At 44.5% G+C, this 18,102-nt stretch overlaps 1 protein-coding gene across 1 annotated transcript in view; it reads right to left on the reverse strand.

Moving 5' to 3' along the window:
- Positions 1–17,861, reverse strand: part of PCSK2 (proprotein convertase subtilisin/kexin type 2) — a 130,353-nt gene extending 112,492 nt beyond the window's left edge. The window contains exons 1-2 of the mRNA XM_068129638.2: positions 17,561–17,861; positions 15,675–16,172 (exon numbers count right to left, since the gene is read on the reverse strand). Coding sequence (XP_067985739.2) covers positions 15,675–16,172; positions 17,561–17,861 — 799 coding nt within the window. The remainder of the gene's footprint in view (positions 1–15,674; positions 16,173–17,560) is intronic.
- Between the last annotated feature and the right edge of the window lie 241 nt (positions 17,862–18,102).

An 18,102-nucleotide genomic window follows, 5' to 3' on the forward strand; every position in this document is an offset into this window, starting at 1 on the left:
GTATGTCAAAGATCAATGGAGAAGCCACCCCAATTGTTACTCACAAACCAATATTGTATTAAGATCACACAAGAATAACAGTACAACAATAATAGTATTCAATAGTACAATCAATATGTCCTATGATGGTACCATCAGTTTTGTAATATCGAACTCACTGTGCTCCAAGTGAGTGACACACGAACATCCCCAATGTCTCTTATTCCCGGCTTCAAGCCCAAAGGTCATTCGCTCCAGCGATCGCTAGAACGATGTCCAATCGAGACCACAATCCCATGTGGATGGCAAGTACAGTCACACAGCCCAAAGCTGTACAAAGGCGCCCTCAAGACGACTGGGAAACCCAAAGGCACCCTACAGGCGACTGAGAGATCACACCCTCGGGTATGGACGAATTAACCTTCAAAAAGCCACGTCACACACATGCCCCAGATCGACGTCTGAATGCGGTGAAAATGGTCGAAAAGAGACGAAACCACGAGCGAAGCACAAGTCCTGCGCGAGTCAAAATGGCCGACGACCCGTTCTTGAGACGTAACGGCCCAGCGATAATTCTCCTCAGAATCCACCGCCAAAAACCTGACACGCAGGTTGATCGGTCACAGCGATGACAACTCTGTCGCAGGGACCCCTTTCCCGGGAAACCCGAAAGTTCGCTAGTGACTCTTGCTCGCCAACGTTCGCTCCAAACCACAAGTAGCTCGGCTCCTTCTTGTCCGACTCACTCACTCCGCCCTCTTTTTCTCCTCCTCCTCTTCATCGCCGTCCGATTCCTGTTTCATTTAAAACATTAACCTTTTTACCCTTTTGACAATAATAATTGCTTTTTCCCTCAAACACAAATAATAATAATACATGGAACCAGAAATGTTTTTAAGTGGATGAAAACCACCACAACGGAAGTGACGAATCCGTAACAATACATACATACATATATATATGTGTATATATATATATATATATATATATATATATATATATATAAATATATATATATATATATATATAAATATATACGTATATATATATGTCATGAATAGAATATAAGGTGTAAGGGACTCGTGAAAACGTTAGCGCGACCTCCCCCTTTGGTTTCCCCCTCGTTTTCTTGCATGGATTGGATAATGCACTCCATCTATTAAAATGGATTGCGTGTCTCACAGCGTGTGTTGTGCAGACTGCAGATTGAGTGCCAGCTCTCGATTCTATGTGACCACATGACGCAGCTGCTGTGGTTTGGGCCACCTAAAGGTGCCACAATGAATTATGTGCAGCAGTTCATTCACACGAGCGTAGTCGCTGTCCTCCGCATGGCAAACGATTCACAAATGACCTTCAGGCAAACTCGGGTCATACACTCACTGCCTCTTATTCCTTTTTGCCCTTTCTTACGTCTAAATGCTTTTGGGGGGATGCATCTAAGTGGGAATGCTAAAGGCCTTAAAGCACAAATGCAATGAATGCAACATTCGTTTGAAGAATTGCTTTTCACGACATGGAATAGAAAACAACAAACCTTCCAGGATTATAGAAGTTGTTTGAAAAAAAAAAACTCCATCCTTTTGCATGATCTTTATAATCATGGTGGGATTCTGGAAACGTCATATTACCTTCTGGGGTTTCCAGCCCAGGAAACCTGCAGAGTGATGACGTTGATTTAATTCTGAGTTTAAACAGCTGATTGCACCACACCTAAGGTGTGGCTGTGCCACTGATGCAGTGCCCACCATGGAACCTTTAAAGTCCACCAACCAATACTGAAAGACGGGTCGCCCAGTTTAACGTCCACCTAAAGGATGGCCGACACTAATGCCTCACCCTACCTGCGAAACACCAGGATGGCAGCTTATAGCTGGGTTGAGATTCCAATCCAAGATAGACAGCTTAAAGGTGATAGTGCACTCCTTTAGGCCATCCTGCCAACTAGTAATGAGATTTATGTTGTGAAGCTACTTGAAGGATTGGTCTGCCCCTGCAACAGGGGGTTGCGCAATCAGTAGATTTGGCTCGGGGAGGTTTTCTGCAACTCGATAACAGGTTTCCTCAATGCATCACAGAGCAATGGCCACACTCACTGTACGAGACAATACATTTTGGAAAAGCTAGAGAGAGGAAGATGAGAATATAACAGGGTCAGATATAACAGAAGTAAGTTGTAACTGCTGCGATTGTATGAACATTCTGATGAAACCGATTGCGCGGATGTACACTTACACGAACAACATTCAAAGGAGATTCAAGGTGAAACAAAGTTGAAGTTTTGAACAATTAGTAGGCCCGTTGTACCAAATTTTCATTGGCCTTCACCACCTTGTACCATACCTGCCTGCCGGACACGGCGGTAACTTTGGATCCTCGGGTAATTTGGGTATTTTTGGTCCTCGGGGACTTTTGGGTCCTCGAGAACTTTGCGGTCAGCTGGGTCTTTTGGATCCTCGGGCACTCTTGTGTCTTCGGGGTCTTTTTGCTCCTCGGGGACATTTGTATCCTTGGGGTATTTTGGGTCCTCTGGGTCTTAAGGGTATTTTGGGGTCATACGGATATTGGGGGTCTTAAAGGAGGGTCTTCAAAGATCGAAGGGGTCTCAGCAGTGCAAAAGGGTTAAAAGTTACATTTCAATAGTACCTAATTAATTAATGGACGGATGTAATTAATAGATACAAAACGTATGCCTCACACACACGAACACAACTCCTCCATTTATACGAGAGGAAAACACTTTTTTCGGAATGTTCTACGATTTTAGAAACGTAGAATATTCAAATTGCTCGTTTGCCTCGTTTCCGACATGAAATGACAACATTTGCTGTCGATTTGAAGTCACTTTTGCCGATGATCGGCCATCGGTTACAATCGATTGTTGCAACATTTGATCTCCAGCCACTAGGTAACAACACTTGTCAATGTTACTTCGAACACACCCTGCGGATACTGTGGAGTTGATGGTCAATACCATGCGAAATGGTTTTATAACACAAGATGAGCATTAAGTTGCCATTAATGCAATTGAGGAGTAACACAACGAAACTTTAAAATGTTATTGCACAACTTCCGATTCTGATGTTCCATACTCTTGACAGAGCATCGGTACTGCCCCAGCAGTTTGGGCAAGGGTTATACTGGGTGGTTTGCAATTGCCTTCCCAGTAGTAAAGGCAGAAATTTGTAATTTGCTCATTGTGCGAATGATAATAATAATAATAATAATAATGCATTTATTTTATATAGCGCTTTTCAGGAAGCCCAAAGACGCTTTGACAGAGTGCAAAACATAATGCATAGCAAAACATAAAAACAATTGCAAAAGACAAGAATCAATAGGGAAATATTTAAAGCAAAAAGGAGGGAGAAGGAGAAGAGATAGTCAGGGGTTAAATGCTGTGGGTTGAATGTTGAATGCAGTGTTGAACAGGTGGGTCTTGAGTGATGTTTTGAATGTGGTGAGTGAGGAAGAGTCTCTGATGGTGTGAGGTAGTGAGTTCCAGAGGGTGGGAGCAGCGATGGAGAAGGCCCTGTCCCCCCAGGATCTGAATTTGGTCCGGATGTGGGGGGAGTCAGGAGGTTGGTACCAGCAGAGCAGAGGTTATGGTTGGGAGTGTGTCTGGAGAGGAGGTCAGCCAGGTAGGATGGGGCCAGGTTATGGAGGGCTTTGTAGGTCAAGAGGAGGATTTTGTACTGGATTCTCTGGGAGATGGGGAGCCAGTGAAGCTTGTAAAGGATGGGGGTGATGTGGTCACGGGTCCGGGAATGGGTGAGTAGATGGGCAGCGGAGTTCTGAATGTATTGGAGTTTATTGGTGATTGTTGAGGGTGAACCATAGAGGAGGCTATTGCAGTAGTCCAGACGGGAGGTGATGAAGGCGTGGATGAGGGTTTCTGCAGCCGTGGAGGAGAGGGATGAGCGGAGACGGGCGATGTTTTTCAGGTGAAAGAAGGCTGTCTTTGTGATCTGTTTAGTGTATTTGTCGAAGGAGAGGGTTTGGTCAAAGATGATGCCAAGATTCCGGATGATAGCTCGCCAACTCTTCACGAAGGACAAAAACCCAGGTTAGACAGCTCAGATGTGATTGTACGTACCTCTCGGACATTTTGCCAGCCCCATTTCACCTTAGTGTCTCTTATGGTCTTTTTTTTCTTCTTTTTTTGTATACACGATCGAGGCTCGTGTAAGAGCTAACATTTTTTTTTTTTTTTTTTTTTTTTTTTTTTTTTTGTATACTGAATCGAGGCTCGTGAAAGAGCTGACATTTACTTCACAAACAAATCAACCAGACAAACAAAATATATAAAAAGAGGGAACGGAAGACAAGATGGGGAGAGAAGGGGAAGCACACAACCACAACATTTGAGAGCAGGGAGAAGTGTGGGAGGGAGAGGGCTTGGGGGGGGGGGGGGGGGGGGAGGCGTGGGAAGGGGGGGGGAGGAGGGAGAAGTATAAAACACAAGGACACCAAGGACTTCCAGGACAGAAGTTGGTATTTCAAAAAAGTGGATTTGGGGTGAAATTATCAGGGGTAGAAAAGATCAAGGTTTTGGATGGGGGGAAGATAAGAGATGGTGGTGAACAGCTGTTTTAAAGACCTGGAGGGTGCAGGGGGATTGAAGAGAGTGAGGGAGTTTGTTCCAGAGGTGGGAGAAGATGGGGAGAGTGGGAGAGGGAGAGAGATGAGAGGAGGAGACACAAGTACAACATTAGAGAGCAGGGACATCAGGAGATCTGTGGGAGGTAGAGGTCGATAATAAAACCTGAAGTTTTACTTGTGATTCTTTTTCTCAGATTTCAGTCTGCATCGAATCCTCATCAAAACCTCCTCACACAGTCAGATACGCAATGGCAGCTCCTTTGGCTAGGGGGTTACAATCCAAGCAAGCTGGTACACATTTTACCGACATTGGATGGATGGATGACAAGCTGAATCAGCCCGCCTGGCTTAATTTTGGCACGGAAGGAGCTTCAACTCAAGACCTTAAGGTCCGAAGCCAACCGCCTTAACCGTTAAGCCACCACAAAGTTATATGAAGACTTGGCTTGGCCTGATATCCTTCAGAAGTTAAAATGTTTCATGCAAGCTAATTATCCTCCCTCCAGGTCTTTAAAACAGCTGTTCACCACCATCTCTTATCTTCCCCCATCCAAAACCTTGATCATTTCTACCCCCGCTAATTTTCACCCCAGATACACTTTTTTGAAATTCCAACTTCTTTCCTGGAAGTCCTTGCAGTGTCCATATGTTTTATACTTCTCCCACCTCCCACCAAGCCCCAAAAAAATCACTGCTAATCAAGGCCTTCTGCCTTCTGGTTCCCTTTCTGTTCTCATGGTTTCTATTTCCTCGTCTGTAACCGCTCTCTGCCACCATTTAGTGGGCATATAGTCTTTTTCCTGTTTAGACCAAACAAAACAAATTTATAGACGAGCAATATTTGGACAAAGCTGGAAACGTAAATTCTTACTCCTGTACAACATTCTCCGAAAGGGAAATTCATAAACAACTAGAACGTCACTCGGTAGAGCACATACCTCCGCCAGGCTGAACAGTTTATGTTTTGTATCCCACTGATAGGCCGGATCTGGATTCGGACCTGAACCAAAATCGAATCGGCTTGTTATCATCACACACCCACCCTGGTGTTGGCTTAGTGGTTAGGGTGCCAGCTTGGGATCCTAGGATCCTGAGTTTGAATCCTGGTCGATCGCTGAATTAACGCCAGGGGAGTTGACTCAGCCTGTCATCCTTCTCAGGTCGGCAAATTTAGTAACAGTTCACTGGTAATTCCCTGTGTGTCGCAAGAGTTGGCAGCAGGAAGGGCATCTGGCCATAAAACATTGCTTCAAAAAGGGGACCACGGTGCCCGAAAAAGGCCAACCCCTGCTCTGCGGGGAAAAATGGCCTCTAAAGGTGGTTCTTCATTCATTTCACCCAACCTGTCCACCAAGTTTCGTTCGAATCCATCCACAACTTTTTGAGATATCCTGTTCACAAACAGAGACAGACAGACAAACAGACAGGGGTGAAAAGAGAACCTCAATCCACCTGTGGTGGCGCAGGCAATGAGAATTAACAGGAGAAAGAGGGAAAAGAAGGTCATTGATTTACGTATGAACAAGCGTCATATCGGAAACATTCGTTATACAAGTTGCGTCACAATTGGTTATTCAATCAGACAAAGTGGAATACAAAAAAAATTGAGATGGACGAATGACGATCGTTTTTAGGCCGGCTTTCAAGACAAAAGAAAGGTTTCAATAACATATTATTAACTTCGTTATTCATAATACATAAACATCTCGCAACGTCAACAAGATTTCCCCAAACACTTCTTTCAAAATATGAAAGGAACGTTGCACATGAACACTTTTTATTTTTTTGTATACAAGATCGAGGCTCGTGTAAGAGCTAACATTATGACAAAAAGACAAACTGACACATAAAACGAAATAAAGGGAGCGGGAGACAAGATGAGGAGAGAGAGGGAAGCACACAAGTACAACATTTGAGAGCAGGGACATCGGGAGATCTGTGGGAGGGAGGGCGCTTGGGGGGAGGTGGGAGAGGTATAAAACACAAGGCCACTGCAAGGACTTCCAGGAAAGAAGTTGCTATTTCAAAAAAGTGGATCTGGGGTGAATTAACGGGGGTTGAAAAGATCAAGGTTTTGGATCGGGGAAGTTAAGAGATGGTGGTGAACAACTGTTTTAAAGACCTGGAGGGAGGAGTGGGATTGAAGAGAGTGAGGGAGTTTGTTCCAGAGGCGGGAGAAAAGGGGAATGAAAGAGTGAACACTAATCCAACTACAACTCATCTAATTAGTACTCTCACTGCATGACGAATCGGTTATTTCATTATTTTGCTTGCAGGCCTTCCAACGCTCAAGCGAAACCGTCACAAACCAATTCAACCTGTTTACACACCAACTTGCACCTGTTTTCCCTGTTTTGTGCGTCAATGGCAGCATCGTTTTTCCATGGACATTCGCCACCTGATGCCTGAGGTGGCGTAGCTGACGACACTTTGCAAACGTAGTTCCTAAAAGGAATAAAGTTTATGTCAAGACACGGTGGAAATGGGGAATAAAACGAGGAAATTGGACATCCTCGATATCTAAGGGGGCGACATCTATTCTAAGCGTGGGTTTCAACCTTGAAGTTTTGGTTGATATTCCATCACGAGGTCGAACAAGAAGACCACAACCGTCTATTAAATTCCTGTTAATGTCAAAAAAAAACTAATTTCCTGCTGAGACCTCTTCTTACAGTCATTCTAAAAGGCGTGACACAGGTTTTAGCAACTGATTTGACACCAACTCATTGAGCAATTTAATCCTAAGAAGTCAGCATCTAATCAGGTCAGCATAATTTCGTCATGTCAGTCTTTTGGGACTGCCACTTGTAACATGTAAACCAATGCTAACTGCCGCATGGTCGGGTTGTCGGTGACTAAACCGACACCCCTCACTGGTTTTGCTAGTGGGGAGGGTGACTGTGACATCCTGCCAGGACCAAAAACAACAACTGGCAAAGGGCAGGTGAGCTCCCGTAGGGAGCCAATGGCCACCCAGTAAGGGGATGGTGTCTCCTAAAAAAACACCCATCCGGTTTGGACCGGATCAAATCACACCAAAGACTTAAAAAATGGGTACGTGCTGCTTCCTTGCTTGAAAAGGATACAGCACGGATAATCCCCATCGGTTGGCATCCATGGGGAGTAGAAAATTCCTCTTGAGGAAATGCCCCGTTAAGTACGGTGAGAAAAGCGGCGCCATTGTTATGACGTCGCTGTTACCCAGAGTATCCCAGGAGTGACGGTAGTGACGTCACTTCCCCCAAGCTCAGTGGCTGTGTTAAGTGTTTGTCTCGTCAGTATGAGTGTGTGTGTGTGTGTGTGTGTGTGTGTGTGTGTGTGTGTGTGTGTGTGTGTGTGTGTGTGTGTGTGTGAACTCTATTATGAGCTTCAGCCAAAGTATGAAAAATATATATTAAAAAAAAAAATTTCAGATCAGCTGTCAGCCTAGCAGAGTGTTGCGGCACTGTACGACACAATGTGGAGCCATCTGAAAAAAGGATGAGATGGTCGCGGAGGCTGAAATTTCTCAAGATGGTGATTTGGGCTCAACCAAAAATATTGGCACCCTTGCACTTTTTTCAAATAACTCAATTTCCTCCAAAAATAAGTTGAAATTGACAAAAGTATTTGGTCTCCACAATTCTTTATTTCACTGTTAATACAGACTTGGCATTTAATATGGAATATCTTTTTTGTGGGGGTGAACTTACTTTTCAAGATGTCTTAGAACCAAAAGTTAATTGGAATTATATTGAAATTATTCTAGATTTTGTTAATGTGACCTTTAAAAGAAACAAAAACCACATTTGACATTTCGAAACAAATAAATTGATCCTTGAAAGTGATGTAAACTGATATCGAACTCAATTCATGGACAGTACTGTGTTAAACTTCTGTACGTTTTCCAGAAGTATCTCTTTATTTTGCACATTAGCCAAAAAATTTTTTAACAAAACAAAAGTTAAATTACGACTGGGATTACGGACAGTAAAATTACAGTTCAGTACTTCGTGTAACCCCCACGAGCATTCAGGAGAGCACGTACACGTTGAGGCATGCTGTTCATGAGATTTGCCAAGGTTTGGACAGGAATCGCTTGCCATGCAGTTACAATAGCCTGCTGCAATTCACGCACAGTGGTGGGCTGCTGGTCCAAGTGGTCGATTTGACGCGTTAATTCTGCCCACAAGTTCTCTATCGGATTCATATCCGGGGACATGGCAGGCCACTCCATATGCTCGACACCACGGTCAGCAAGAAAGTGTTGGATCATGCGAGCACGATGAGGCCGTGCATTGTCATCTTGGAAGACAAAGTTTCCTCGAAAGGCTGCACGAGCAAATGGAAGCAATGTTTCTTCCAGAATGGCCCTGTGCTTGAACTGGTTCAGGTTTCCATTCAGAACAACCAGGTCAGTTTTGCCCGCTGCATGAAAAGCAGCCCAAACGGTCACCCCACCACCTCCAGCTTGGACTCTTGGCACTATACAATCTTTGTTGTAGGCTTCATGCACTTGTCTGCACACTCGGACGCGACCATCTTGACGATAGACCAGAAATCTAGACTCGTCACTGAAGATCACGTGATTCCAGTGTCCTGGCTGCCATTGATGGTGCTCTCTGGCCCACTGCAATCGGTCCTGGCGGTGTTGTCTGGTCAGGCTTAGCTTTCTCAGGGGACGCCTGGCACGATAGCCTGCTTGAACCAGTCGTTGGTTGACTAGCCTTCTGGATACAGGCACATTTGTCAGTTGCTGCCACTCAGCCCTAAGCCGATTAGCTGACTTGGTACGGCCATTGCGGACTAACCGGTGCAGCTGGCGATCATCCCTCCTTGTGGTTCTGCGGGGACGTCCTGGCCTCGGTATTGGAGTAGGGACACCCCTCTGAGCATTTCGTTTCAGGATCTTTGACACCTGACCTTGAGTGATGCCATACTGCCGAGCAATAGCACGCTGTTTCATGCCGTAATTTCGTAAAGCCACCACTCCATGACAAACAGCATTGTCGAGTTGACGGACCATCTCCAGAGGGGGCGGCAATAACTTTTGGAGACGTGCAGCAGTTGTTTTCCACTAATACAGAACGCAACAACCCTTGTATACCCGACTGTGAAGCCAATCATCAAATGCACCTGTCCGTACATTTTGCCACGCCACCTGTGATATAATCCTGTTGTTGACTTCTTGCTGCGACAGACAATCAGTGACATGGTTCTTTTCACAAATAAATCACCAAAGTGTAAAAGAAACTCACTAGATTGATATACTGAGTTAAGAAAGTAAACCCAAGTCAAGAAAAAAATAAATTCCATATTAAATGCCAAGTCTGTATTACAGAACCTTTGTTTTTGATTCAGAACTTAAAACGTCCTTTTAAATCAGAAAATAAAAATAAATGGCATTGACAAAATTATTGACACCCTCGACTTAATATTTGGTAGCACAGCCTTTGGATAAAATAACTGCAGTCAAGCACCTCCTATAGCCATGAATGAGCTTCCTACACCTCTCTACTGGCAGTTTGGCCCACTCTTCGTGTGCAAACTGCTCCAGTTCTCCCAGATTTGAAGTGTGCCTTCTCCCAACTGCTGTTTTCAGATCTCCCCACAGGTGTTCAATGGGATTTAGATTTGGATACATTGTTGGCCGCTGCAGAACACTTCAGCATTTTATCTTGAACCATTCCTGGATGCTTTTTGAAGTATGTTTGAGGTCATTGTCCTGCTGCAAGACCCATGACCTTTGACGGAACCCAGCTTTCTGACACTAGGTTGAACATTGTGCTCCAAAATGCCTGGGTAATCTCCTGATTTCATGATGCCATGCATACATTCAAGGCACCCAGTGCCAGATGCAGCACAGCAAGCCCAAAACATCACTGACCCTCCTCCAGTCCTCCATGTTTAACCATAGGGAAGTTGTTCTTTTCTTTGAAAGCTTCATTTTGTTTTCTGTTAACATAGAGATGATGTGCTTTCCAAAAAAGCTCCAATTTGATCTCATCTGTCCACAGGAGATTCTCCTAAAAGGATTTTTCTTGTGCATGTGTGTTTTGGCAAACTCCAGTTTGGCATTCTTATGTCGCTCTCACAGCAGTGGGGTCCTACCATAGAACATAGAAGTGGGGTCCTACCCTTTCATTGAGTTGGCCACGGATGGTGCGAGTTGAATCTGCCGTACCTTGTGTCCGAAGGTCAGCTTGAATCTGTTTGGCAGGTGATTGAGGTGCTTTCTCCACCATTTGAACAATCCTTCGCTGCAATCTTCGATCAAGTTTTCTCTTGCAGCCACGTCCAGAGAGGTTGGCTACAGTGCCATAAGCCTTAAATTTCCTGATAACATTGCGTACAGTGGACACAGGACCATCATGGTCTCTGGAGATGGACCTGTAGCCTTGAGATTGTCCATGCTTGGCTACATTCTTGTGTCTGACCTCCTCAGACAATTCTCTGGTATTCTTTCTTTTCTCCATGCTCATTGCGGTACACACAGTGACACAAAACAGCAGAATGACTCCTTTTCTCTATTCAAACTGGTTGAATGAGTGATTTTTATACTGTAGGCACCTGCAACTCACCACAGGTAAGTTCAATTCCAAAGTAAAAGTGAATCACCTGCTTGAAATCTAATTATTTCTAACAACTTCTAAAAGGTGCCAATAATATTGTCCGGGCCATTTTAGGATTTCTGTCTGGAATAAGCTAAGATTTAGTAATTTTTTCAACTTTTTTTGTTTTGATCCACTGCATACCAAAGAAATACACATATGGACACCAAAATATTTTTTAATTTCAAAAAATTTCTGGAAGAAATGGTGCATTATTTTTAAAAAGTGGAAGGGTGCCAATACTTTTGGCCACGAAAGTACGTCATGGACCTCTTCAATGTTCTGGGAAACCCTCTCTTCCTTTTTGCAGATGACTCCACATTGTGTCGTACAGTTAAGTACCACATGGCACATCGGCACTGCTACGGCACTGCTGTGTCTCTTTCTGCTGATCTGTAAATGATTGGACTCTGGTCCGATAAATGGAGCATGGAACATTTCCTTCAATCCTGGAAAATCTCACTGGCTCACCCCGTCACTGAAAGGAAACGAACTCACCTGTCTACTTATCTGGTCAGCCACTAGAAGAGGCTCATCTGTCTCTTGCACTTCTAGGCCTCACTATCAGTCATGATGTCTCATTGGCTGACCAGAGCAACGCTCAACTCTAAAACTAGCCGCAGGCTTCGCCTCCTCCATCGCTCTAGGTTTTCCTGCACAATCTTGTCAGACCACATGACGATAACCTTTTTAAAAAAGATGTTTGTTAATGCTTAAAAGTGAAACAGCAAAGTCTCTTATAGTAGAACTACCTTTATATGAGTAATTAGTTACCTGCATGAGTAAATCATATGGCCTGATATGAAGGTCGCTACCCGACAAGATGTCATCCGACATTTTACAAAATAGCAAAATAGCAAAAAATTTTACAAAAATGTAAACTGATATTGTGCTGAATAGTCTTGTTTTACAAAAAAAAATGTCGCTAATGGTTTCCCTCCAGCCATTGCATCCAGGAATATTTCCCAACTAGCACAGGACACGATAAGAGATCAGATCTGGGTTACACGACCTTTCCGTGACCTTTCTCGCAGCAGGATGAAAGAGAAAGTCCATTATCGTGAGTGTGTGTGGAGATGACAAGGGAGAAGTTCGACTTAAGGTCGGCTGGTCCATTTAATATAGTCCTGCTTGACACAAACGTTTGTACTTACCTTGGGCAGACATAGTGTGGGGTGGTGCTGAGGATTGGGGGAGGGGGTTGCGGGGGGGGGGGGGGGAAGAGGCAGAGATGGAGGAGCACACTTTCCACCTTCGCACAGGTGTTCACACTTGCCCTTTGTAACCAACCGATTTAAGCTCGAGTTGTTACAAAGCAGAAAGCGCACGAACATTTAACCACACAGCAACCACGAACATTTAACCACACAGCAACTATGATCATTTAACCACCCAGCAACTATGACCATTTAGCCACCCAGCAACCACGAACATTTAACCACCCAGCAACTACAAACATTTAACCACGCAGCAACTATGACCATTTAACCACCCAGCAACCACGAACATTTAACCACCCAGCAACTACAAACATTTAAACACGCAGCAACTATGACCATTTAACCACGCAGCAACTATGACCATTTAACCACCCAGCAACCACGAACATTTAACCACCCAGCAACTACAAACATTTAAACACGCAGCAACTATGACCATTTAACCACCCAGCAACTATGACCATTTAACCACCCAGCAACTATGACCATTTAGCCACCCATAAACTACAAACATTTAATCACCCAGCAACTAGGACCATTTAGCCACCCAGCAACTATGAAGATTTAACCACCCAGCAACGACAAACATTTAACCATCCAGCAACTATGACCATTTAAACACCCAGCAACCACGAACATTTAACCACCCAGCAACCGCGAACATTTAGCCACCCAGCAACTGCGAACATTTAGCCACCCAGCAACTGCAAACATTTATCCACCCAGCAACCACGAACATTTAGCCACCCAGCAAACACGAACATTTAACCACCCAGCAACCACGAACATTTATCCACCCAGCACCCACGAATATTTAACCACCCAGCAACCACGAACATTTAGCCACCCAGCAAACACGAACATTTAACCACCCAGCAACCACGAACATTTAACCACCCAGCAACCACGAACATTTATCCACCCAGCAACTACAAACATTTAACCACCCAGCAACCACGAACATTTAACCACCCAGCAACCACGAACATTTATCCACCCAGCACCCACGAATATTTAGCCACCCAGCAACTATGACCATTTAACCACACAGAAACAACGAACATTTATCCACCCAGCAACTATGACCATTTAAACACCCAGCAACAACGAACATTTTACCACCCAGCAACCACGAGCATTTAGCCACCCAGCAACCATGAACATTTAGCCACCCAGCAACCACGAACATTTAGCCACCCAGCAAACACGAACATTTAACCACCCAGCAACCACGAACATTTAACCATCCAGCAACCACGAACATTTATCCACCCAGCACCCACGAATATTTAACCACCCAGCAACCACTAACATTTAGCCACCCAGCAAACACGAACATTTAACCACCCAGCAACCACGAACATTTAACCACCCAGCACCCACGAATATTTAACCACCCAGCAACCACGAACATTTAGCCACCCAGCAAACACGAACATTTAACCACCCAGCAACCACGAACATTTAACCACCCAGCACCCACGAATATTTAGCCACCCAGCAACTATGACCATTTAACCACACAGAAACAACGAACATTTATCCACCCAGCAACCACGAGCATTTAGCCACCCAGCAACCATGAACATTTAGCCACCCAGCAACCACGAACATTTAACCATCCAGCAACGATGTCCATTTAACCACCCATCAACCACGAACATTCAACCCCCCACCAAATATGAAGATTTATCAACCCAGAAACTATGTACATTTAACCACCCAGCAACTATGTACATTCAACCACCCACCAAATATGAAGATTTAACCACCCAGCAACTATGTACATTTCACCACCCACCAAATATGAAGATGTAACCACCCAGCAACTATGTACATTTCACCACCCAGCAACTATGTACATTTCACCACCCAGCAACTATGTACATTTCACCACCCAGCAACTATGTACATTTCACCACCCAGCAACTATGTACATTTCACCACCCAGCAACTATGTACATTTCACCACCCAGCAACTATGTACATTTCACCACCCAGCAACTATGTACATTTCACCACCCAGCAACTATGTACATTTCACCACCCAGCAACTATGTACATTTCACCACCCAGCAACTATGTACATTTCACCACCCAGCAACTACAAACATTTAACCCTTCATTAATTGAGAAACAACAACCATCACATGTTATGGATATTAAATAATTTATGACCCTCATTATTATTAATGAATACCCTGTATAAGAAATTTAAACAATATGCGAATTGTTTGGATTGTATAAGTAGATCTAAGAGGATTTATATATGATGGGCATAAATATTTTTAAATAAAGGACTCCTTAAATGGATTTTCGAAAACCTTCACGATCTCAGTGTCAGCATTGATGTTAACCTTTAGCTTTATACTAGTGGAACTTGGGGGGAAGGAAGGGGTGGTGGGGATAGGGGATTGGGCAATTCAAATGATGGGGTTTGTTGGTTGGGCAATTAAAATGTTGGGTATATGGGATTTGGCACTTAAAATGATGGGGTTCATTGGTTGGGCAATTAAAATGTTGGGTATATGGGATTGGGCACTTAAAATGATGGGGTTCGTTGGTTGGGCAATTAAAATGTTGGGTATATGGGATTGGGCAATTAAAATGATTGGCATAGTTTGCTTTGGCATCCACGAATTACACACACAGCAACCACGATTTTGTTTTTGGTTGGCATTTTGGTTGGCATAGTTTGCTTCACCAGAAGCTCCACATGGCCACAAGAAGTTGGTTGGCATAGTTGGTGGCATCAGGCAAGGTGTCATCAGATGCTGGGAATAATTTTTCTGGGAGACGAAGTGGTGCCCGATACACTTGCTCTGCAGTAGAGCATCCTATGTCATCTTTTAGAGCAGCTCGCGTACCAAGCAGGACCATAGATGGGGGGTAGTAGGTATGACGTCCTTCCAGTGGGTGGAGTTGTCATGTGCTTTCAGGGAAGACGAGATGGTGGTGAAAAACACTCCACCATACCATTCGCTGCTGGATGGTAAGTGGTGGTCCACACACGTCAGTGTCCAGAAGTTGAGTCAACTCGCGAAATAGAGCCAATTCAAACTGGCTACCCCAATCCATGGTGATGGTTGATGGAACACCAAAACGTGTAATCCAGGTGTGAACAAAGGCCCTAGTGATGGTAGGTGTGGTGTAGCCTCCAGTCAATGGGCGAATAAGCGGTCAACACAAGTCAGTAAATAGTGCTTCCCGTTTGAAGGTGGTAGGGGGCCGACATGATCCAAATTGACCCTGTCGAAATGCCTATCTGTTGTTGAAAAGCTACCGAGTGCTGCGACAATATGAAGGTGAATCTTGGTGCATTGAATATTGAAGACATTGCTTGGCCAAATGCACATCAGCGTTGATGCGTGCCCAAGCGTAGCACGTGGTGACGAGTCGCTGTGTTTTGCTTGAATACCCTGGTACGCAAGTGAGTGCAAAGTGTCGAAGACTGTGCGACGGAGTGCCACAGAAAAGAAAGGGCCTGGCTGTCCCGTTGTTGTATCACACTTGAGGGTAGTGTCTTTCCCTGGCAGTGGTACCTTGCAAAATGTAAGCAAATCGGCTGCAGACTGCAGACAGTGGAGCTCCGTGTCCTCCTGTTGTGCTGCTGCAAGTGCATCGAAATCGATGGCCAGTGTGTTGGTAGAAGACAACGCCAATAACTTGTTGCTTGACAGAGCGTTGGCTGCAAAGTTTGCGATTCCTTTTATGAGCCAGATGTTGGTGGTGAATTGCGAGATATAACCGAGTTGGCAAAGTGTGTGAAGAGAGTGAGCATCTAAATGGATGGATAAAGGAAAAGTTAGAGGTTTTTGGTTAGTGAGGATATAGAATTGTCTGGCCACTAAGAAGTGGCAGAAGTCCTTGATGGAAAGGTATACAGTGAGTAATTCTTAATCGAAGGTGCTGTACTTGCGCTCTGTTGGTTTCAGCATTTTACAGAAGAAGGCCAGTGGACACTAATCAGCATCGATGAACTGGTGACCCACTGTGACCTCAGACACGTCTACCATCAGGCATTTTGGTGCCTCTGTCTTTGGATGAATCAGGAGTGAGGCGTTGATGTGACCAATGAAAATTTGAGGTTGTGGAAGGCTGAAACGGTTGGCTGCGACCATGGGAACAGGGAACACTTCAGGGTGCTTACCAGTTGTGAGTAACTTGTACAGTGGCTGAAATGTGTTGTGGCTGTGTTTGAGTTAGATCGATGGTAAACGTTGGTGAGGCCAAAAAACTCTCGCAGTTTGTGGTGAGATGACAGTGACAGGAAATCCCGAAAAGTCTGCACCTTCTCCTTGAGCAGATGTCTTCCAGGATGGAAGAAGTCTGCACCTTCTTAGAGGCCAGACAATTCTATATCCTCACGAACCATAAACCTCTAACTATCAAGGACTTCTGCCACTTCTTCGAGGCCAGACAATTCTATATCCTCACGAACCATAAACCTCTAACTATCAAGGACTTCTGCCACTTCTTCGAGGCCAGACAATTCTATATCCTCACTAACCATAAACCTCAAATTCCAGGATGGAAGAAGTCTGCACCTTCTTAGAGGCCAGACAATTCTATATCCTCACTAACCATAAACCTCAAATTCCAGGATGGAAGACACGTGATATTCAGCGACGAAACGGTGGATGCTTTTTTCCGAGAACATGAAGCTCTGTTTAGGCATCCAATAGATGGCGATGTTTGACATTTACAAGGTGATTGAAAAATAATCTGCACTCATGATAGATTATCTGGTGTCGGTAATAGTAAACACCCACAGAAATGAGCAACTAAACCCTAATCCAGCTGTAGGACATTTGTTGTCCAAAAGTATCAATAGCACTGTTATTAATTGTATGTAATGAATATTCTTGTCAATTTTAACGTTCAGCAGCAGACGGACGCACAATGCTCACATCTGCTCCTGTATCCACAAGAAAATGTAGTTCTTTAGTATGATCCATGACAAAGAGAAGGCGACTGACGTAGGGCCCAAGTGAACTCGTCACCATTAATTGTGTGCCTCGCCATTTCCCTGCAGCAGGTATGAGTATGTTGCTCTACACTGACAAGCATTAACACTGAAGCTCATGTGGTACCAACACCAATTTGGATTGTTCATGGAAGTTGAAGGCGAATGGAATCCCACAGTATGGCGTTTCTCTCTGCCCATACAAGGGGTACACACAGATGGACATAACCGGCATTGCACAGCATGGATCTCCAGGGTGAGCTTCTTAAGGTCCGCCATTTCAGATTGCAACTGTGTGACGTGCTGTGGCGGAGGTGTCACATTAGCCATGGTCGGTGTCATGGCGTCAATGAGATGATCAGCCATACTTGTAGCGGCAGATAGTGCCAGCTCTGCATGAGCTGCAAGTATCTTGCCGACGTGTGGTGGTAAACATTGCAAGAAAAACTCACGAAGGAGTGACTGGTCGAAGGTGGCAATGCAGTCTCCGAGAAGCTGATGCATATGACACAGTAGTTGTGTGGGTATTCCATATCCTAATTCCTCAGTTGTAAGAAGTTGTTGAAAGCGGAGTTTCTCGCACAGTGGGTCTTTATGAGTGCGGTCTTCAAAGTAGTGTACGGGTTGTTCGTTGGAGGTTGGAGTAAAATATCTCTCACCTCTGTCGAATACTTTAGTGACAAGAATCCAACAGTGTATTTGAATCGTGTCAACTAGGTAGTAATGCTCCGGGTGTCCAATTGGC

The sequence above is a fragment of the Myxine glutinosa genome, chromosome 9, assembly GCF_964187855.1.
Source record: "Myxine glutinosa chromosome 9, kmMyxGlut1.1, whole genome shotgun sequence".
Taxonomy (NCBI): Eukaryota; Metazoa; Chordata; class Myxini; order Myxiniformes; family Myxinidae; genus Myxine; species Myxine glutinosa.